General features: G+C 48.6%; 1 protein-coding gene across 1 annotated transcript in view; it reads right to left on the bottom strand.

The window, feature by feature from the left end:
- Positions 1-6,408: 6,408 nt before the first annotated feature.
- CHMP4B (charged multivesicular body protein 4B) overlaps positions 6,409-7,188 on the bottom strand; it is a 51,553-nt gene continuing 50,773 nt past the window's right edge. Inside the window, exon 5 of the mRNA XM_035006130.1 lies at positions 6,409-6,674. Coding sequence (XP_034862021.1) covers positions 6,610-6,674 — 65 coding nt within the window. The 3' untranslated portion in view covers positions 6,409-6,609. The remainder of the gene's footprint in view (positions 6,675-7,188) is intronic.

Raw genomic sequence — 7,188 nt, 5'->3', positions numbered from 1 at the left:
AATACTTTTTTTTTTTTTAAAGATTTTATTTATTTATTCATGAGAGACAGAGAAAGAGAGGCAGAGGGAGAAGCAGGCTCCCAAGGAGCAGAGAGCCCGATGCGGGACTCGATCCCAGGATCCTGGGATCATGACCTGAGCCGAAGGCAGACGCTCAACAATCTGAGCCACCCAGGCGCCCTCATAAATACTTTTTTAAAAGATTTTATTTATTGGGGCACCTGGGTGGCTCAGTTGTTGAGTGTCTGCCTTCCGCTTAGGTCATGATCCCAGGGTCCTGGGATCGAGGCCTGCATCAGGCTCCCTGCTCTGTAGGAGGCCTGCTTCTCCCTCTCCCATTCCCCCTGCTTGTGTTCCTGCTCTCCCTGTCTCTCTCTCTGTCAAATAAATAAATAAAATCTTTAAATATTTATTTATTTGAGAGAGAGCGAGCGAGTGTGAGCAGGGGAAGGGACAGAGGGAGAGGGAGATAATCTCAAGCAGACTCTGCTTTAAGTGCAGAGCCCCACATGGGGCTCCATCCCACAACCCTGAGATCATGACCTGAGCTAAAATCAAGAGTCGGATGCTTAACTGACTGAGCCACCCAGGTGCCCCTCATTTCATAAATACATAGCTGAAGGTCTACTGACTCTGTGTCGTTGACCAGCCCAGGCCCACACAGAAGCCCAGGGTGGCCTCCAGGCCTTTGCGCATGCCATTGAAAACTATCCTAACTCCTGTCTTTCACAGTTTCCCTTGCTGATTCCTCAGTACCCCTCAATTTTGGCTAAGACAGTACTTCCTCTCACAAGCCCTCCTGGGGCAGGTACCCTCCCTCTTCTCAAAGGGTTTCACTACATTGACTACCCAGCCTGTCATGGCAATGATGATGAAGAGGATGATGAACTAATTTTTCCACCAAACCATGAGCTGGCATAAAGACGCCCAAAATACAGATGTTGAATGGCCTTCATAGAATAAGCAATTCCTCTGCTTCTTCTGCCACTTACTAGCAGTGGGACCCAACGTTTCCCTAAAGCCTCAGTTTTCACATCTAGCAAGTGGGGCTCATAATAGCTGGGCTTCCCACCTCTACCTCACAGAGCTCTCTAAACCTTGCTGTGTGCTTTGCAGGCTGTGACCTCAGAGCTCTATGAGGTAGCACACTGGGTTGACTAGTGTCCCCCCAAATTCATGTCCACCTGGAACCTCACAATGTGACCTTATTTGGAAATAGGGTCTATGCAGATATAATTAAAGTAAGGATCAAGATGAGATCATACTGAATTAGGGTGGGCCCTAACAATGACAAGTGTCTTTATAAGAGACAGGAAAGGACACACAGACACACAGGAAAGCCATGAGAAGGCGAGGCACAGACTGGAATGACAGAGCTACAAGCCAAAGAATGCTACGAGCTACCTGAAACTAGAAAAGGTGAGGAAGGATCCTCCCTAGGGCCTCTGAGGGCAGCATGGCCCTGCTGATTTTGGACTTCAGACCTCTTAAGCTGTGAGAGAATAGATTTCTATTGTGTTAAGGCCCCTGGTTTGTGGTCATTTGTTATGGAGGCACTAGAAAACGAAACAGACAGGTGTTTAGGACCTGCACATTACAGATGAGAAACCAGGCTTAGGCAATGAAGCCACCTCCCGAGGCTCACACAGTCCCTGCACTACAGAGGCAGGATCTGAACCTTACATGCCAGGCTCCAGAGCCTTGTGCTCTTAGCATCTACATCCTGGCCTGCTGTTGCCCACACACCAGCCCATTGTCCAGCCTCCACTTGGAAGATGCAGGAATTTACCCCATGGTACTGCTGCTTCTAAAATTGCCACCCCTCACTTCACTGAGGGAAATGGGAGGCAACCTAAAAAGCTTCATCTCTACCCCTCCTCTGGCCCCAAAACTATTGCCTGAGCAACTGATTTTCTTTCCTTCTTTCCCCTACCATCCCTGTCTCCCTTCCTTCCCTGCTTCTTTTTTTTTTTTTATTCTTATGTTAATCCCCATACATTACATCATTAGTTTTAGATGAAGTGTTCCATGATTCATTGTTTGTGCATAACACCCAGTGCTCCATGCAGAACGTGCCCTCCTCAATACCCACCACCAGGCTAACCCGTCCTCCCACCCCCCTCCCCTCTAGAACCCTGCCTGCCCTTCAGAGTCCATCATCTCTCATGGTTCGTCTACCCCTCTGATTTCCCCCGCTTCATTCTTCCCCTCCCGCTACCTTCTTCTTCTTCTTCTTTTTTTTTTTTTTTAACATATATTGCATTATTTGTTTCAGAGGTACAGATCTGAGATTCAACAGTCTTGCACAATTCACAGCACTTATCAGAGCACATACCCTCCCCAGTGTCTATCGCCCAGTCCCCCCATCCCTCCACCCCACCCCCCACTCCAACAACACTCAGTTTGTTTCCTGCGATTAAGAATTCCTCATATCAGTGAGATCATATGATACATGTCTTTCTCTTTTTGACTTATTTCACTCAACATAATACCCTCCAGTCCCTGCTTGATTCTTGACTATGTAGACCCCTCAGTCTCATGCTCGAGATCCCAGTCTAGCCCCAACCTACCTTTCCACTTCTACCTCAACCTCTTCTCAAGCAAGCCCGTCCCCCAGTTAAATCCTCCTGAGGCAGCCCTCACCTCCCTGCCTTCTTGTCCCCTCTCACAAGCTTCCCTTGGTCTAGAATGTCCCATTCATCGCAGGCACACATCAAGAATCCACTCCTTCAAGCCCAGGCTCAAATTCCACCTCCTCCTGGCACACCCAATCAACAGCACACTCCCCTCTGACCATATACATGCTTTCACGCAAACATCGTTGAGTAGCTGATCTGTGCTGGGCAGATCTAGGGGGTGAGGAAATGCAGTGATCTGTCTGGGAAGAAAGTAAGGAATCCTAACAAGAGTGTGGGAAGTGGGAAGCAGAGAAGGACGCAGCAAATCCCTGCAGGAATGAGGCAGGCTGTACTCAGGAGAGGAAGGCTAGGGAACTGGAGCCCACCTAACAGCTGGGAGGCAGAGAACACATGTTGTAGGAGACAGGAGATTCTGCATAACAGTATGGGGGAGATATGGGGAAAGGTTCCAGCTTATGGAGGATTCAAGTAAACATTTTGAGGTCTTGATCCTGTCCACCTTAGTGTTCCAAAGTGTAGCCCCAGGACCCCTACATCAGAATCACCCAAGGAGTTTGTTAAAATGCAAATTCTTGGATCCCCACCCAGCTCAGGGGATGGGGCCCAGGACACCGAACTTTTAACAAGCTCCCTGGGTAATTCCAACGCACCTTAGTTTTCCAACCACAGAAGAGGAGAGGGTGGAGGCAGATTGAAGGATTTGAAAGGAATACATCATGGGCTGATCCGCTTTTTGGAATAAATGGATAGAGCTAATCTCGTATCTGTCTGTTTCAGTGTCTGCCTCTGTGCCACCTAACTCAGCAACCATCCCCTCTTCTTCCTTCTTAAAAATAGTAATGGGCTCAGAGAAGGGAGGTCCATCCCCAGCTCAAGGGGAGAATCCTGATTGGACCCTTTATTGTACAGTCCCCACTTTCCCAGACTCCTTCACAGCAAGAAATGACATGCAACAGTTGTGGTCCAAGAGATATAGGGATAGTTTGTGTGGAGCCTCCTGTTAACATGGGCAGAGGTGAAAGAAACTCTGGCTATTCTGATCCTCCTGCTTCTAGATCCTGGATGTGTGATGAAAGGCCATCTAATGACCAAGAGGGACCAAGCCCAATAAGGAAAAGCTAATGTATGGAGAGTGGCAGAGCAGAAGGATGCAAAGATCCTAGTTCTTGAGGACATGGTTGAGCCACTGCCTCAAACCCAGACTCCCCCCATGCCCTCACCACTCCCATTCAACCCTCTACCAACCTAAGATTTCTAGTCCTGAGACTTATTAGAATGTAACACCTCGAGGGCAGGGACTTTGTCTGTTGCATGCACTCACAGTGCCTTGAACAATGCCTGGCACACATTAGGTGCTCAGTAAATATTTGTTGAGTAAGCTTTGAATGGATAAGTCGATGACTTTACTGTTTATACTAGTCAATTGAGTCATCTGTAGCTTGTAGCCAAGGAATCCTGACACAGTAACTTTTCTCTCCAGCCTGAGAACCTCCTAAGAGCAGGAAAGAGACTGAGCATTATTCAACACTGCAACCCACAGCCTGGCACAGGGCCCACATTTAAGAGGAATAAGCAGCTATTTCTCAGAGGAGCCCCAGACACTGCCCTGAACCTGGTTTCAGACCTGCCAGAGCTGGATGGTTGGACCTGTGAGTTACCCTCATTCAGACATTGGGTGAGAAGCCCCTGAGACAACTGATGAGAAGAGCTTAAGAATGTTCACTCTGGGGCGCCTGGGTGGCTCAGTTGGTTAAGCGACTGCCTTCGGCTCAGGTCATGATCCTGGAGTCCCGGGATCGAGTCCCGCATCGGGCTCCCTGCTCGGCAGGGAGTCTGCTTCTCCCTCTGACCCTCCCCCCTTTCATGTACTTGCTCTCTCTCATTCTCTCTCTCTCAAATAAATAAATAAAATCTTTAAAAAAAAAAAAAAAGAATGTTCACTCTGGATCCCCCACACCAAATGATGCCCAGGGGCTACACCAACTGCTCCAAGAGGGTGGGAAGCTGGCAGCAAGTGTTGCCACTAGATTCTTCTTGAGGTGGAAAGAAAAGAACTTCTGAGAATAGCCAGACCCAACCTCCACACAAGTCATGAATTTCCAAGCCATGGTGCTCAAGTCTAATCCTAAGTGTGGCAGCCAGGGAAGATGAGAAACGAGGAGTGAGGCACAGGGCATCAGCAACTTCACAGACAGGACCTCCGATGATCCGGTCCCACCCCCTTATTTCACAGATGGGAAAATGAGATCCAGGGAAAGTGGGCAACTAGCCCCAAGGTACCCAGTGAGCGATGGCAGTGTTTTAATTGTGAACTCAGGGTCATTTTAATCTTTTTTGGGGGAGGGGGGCAAAGGGAGAATCCCAAGCAGGCTCCACACCCAGTGCGGAGCTAGACATGGGGCTCAATCTCACAACCCTGAGATCATGACTGGAGCCAAAATCCAGAGTCAGAAGCTTAACTGACTGAGCCACCCAGGAGCCCCAAGGTGATTTTAATCTTAAGAGGTTTAGGGATAGGCATTAGAGAAGGGATCCTCTCAAATTCTGCCACCTGGCATGCAGAATTAAGAACACATGTTCATAGATCCACTTTTCTAAAGAAGGTCCCCATATAGTGGTCATCAGATTCTCCAGGGGGGCTAAGACTAAAGAAAAGTAGAGAGAGTGGAAGAGCCTGGGCCAAGGTCACATTGTGAGTCACAGCAGACCTGAGACTACCACTTGTGTCCTAGATTCTTAGTCACTGCCCTACACTTTCTCTCCATGAGAAAGGCCATTTTCTTCAGTGCACCAATGTACCAGATTGGTTCACTAAACCAATGCACCAGATGGGCCCAGTCAGTAGGAATACCATGTTTCCAACAGGGGGAGGCTCTGCCCATGGACACTGACAGAGAAAAACGAGGGAAGACCACGGAACTGCACAAGAACCAGTCACTCCTAAACTGTACCCAAGGGTCCCCAAGGAAGATGAAGGCCACAGACCCATGATCTCCAGAACTTAAAAACATTTCTAGTAAGACGCACTCTGTTCTTTGGTACAGACTGTTGATGCAGGTCATGCTCAAGTCTTGTGTAGGTTTCCACAGACTCCACTGGACACCATGCTAGTCGGAAGAGTCAGCTCCCGAAGCAAATGACAGATCGAACACAACAGCAAAGTATGAAAATTAATTGAGATATTTAATAGACAGTGCAAACCATAATTTCATCTGAATATAAATGTATGCACATGTTTCCAATGAGTTATCTATCAGTTATCACAAACAGCAACAAGGACCTTAGAGCTATGTTAGAAAAATGTATAGCTGGGGTTTAACTCTACAATCTCACTTGCTCTCAAGAGAACACCATCCATTTCAAATCAGTGTCACAAACTCCAAAAGACCAGGGGAACAGGAGTGAGGGGTAGGCAGAGTGGTAAACACAGGGGCCAGTACACAGGAGATGGACAGAAATACAGTTCTCAAGGAAACCAAAGTCAGATGCATTATTACAGCTAAGGACAAGGAAAAGCCTATGGCTTTTAAAAAACTTTTCTGCCAGTACCATACAAGTCTTACAAAGAAAGGTGCGACAAGTCAACTGACTTAAAAGGACAGAGGCTACATTTTCAGATCATTTCAACTGCAAACGGTCGACCCTTTCCATTGAGGTTCAGCAGTGGAGTTAGCGTAGTCCAGAAGCTCAATGTTGGATTTGCAAATACAGTTTATTTTACAGAAATTCAACATTATAAACAGCAGGCACCTCCCACCCCACCCGCCAGCCCCCCTCCCCCCTCCCTGTCCCGCTGGGTGCAGACCATGCTATGCAGAGAGTGAGCAGTGATGCGGCCCTAAGGCTTTGGAGGGAGACTCAGGAGCGATGGAACCTGCCTGCACCATGTCCTGCCTGCCCCGCACGCGCACACGCCTGCCCGCTGCACAGGCCACCAGAGTCTGTCTGGGCCCAGCCCGCACTGGACCAGTTACATGGATCCAGCCCAATTCTCCAATTCCTTCATATCATCCTCTTCCTCTTCCTTCTTCTTGGCTGTGTGAAGAGAGAAAAGGCTATTTAGGAGGGCTGGTTACAATGCTCTCAACACATTCTGGCTGGGTGCAAGGGCAGGGCTGTTTTAGAGACATGATGTAGCACAACCCTGGCACCCAGCCTCATCGCCAGGCTATCAGCAGACATTTTCTGTGCCTGAAAGCTGCAACATAAAACTCCAGATAACAGGCACACGTTCCTGGCACCGCCCCCCCCCTCCACCAGCATTGGGGCCAGGCAAAACAAGGATTCTACACTGAGAGTCCATCAGAATTCATCCCAGAGCATTCAAGAAGGGGGAAATCAGGAAGAACCCCAGAGGAGATCTAATCCTTGCCAGCAATCCCCCTCCACCTCAGGTGGCTTGAACCACCTCTCCACACCCACAGGTGCCCCTTAAACAGTTTGGACCCCCTTTGCCTGAACCCACCACCATGCTGCTGACTCAACTTAAGGGGCCATTTCTTCTGGATACATGGGAGGGTAAGAGGACTATAGCCTCGTTACACTGCTC

This window comes from Mirounga leonina, unplaced genomic scaffold (assembly GCF_011800145.1).
Source record: "Mirounga leonina isolate KUSES-001 unplaced genomic scaffold, KU_Mleo_1.0 Mir_150, whole genome shotgun sequence".
Taxonomy (NCBI): Eukaryota; Metazoa; Chordata; class Mammalia; order Carnivora; family Phocidae; genus Mirounga; species Mirounga leonina.
Note: the sequence above shows the minus strand (reverse complement) of the source record. Positions and strands in the feature narration are given on the sequence as shown.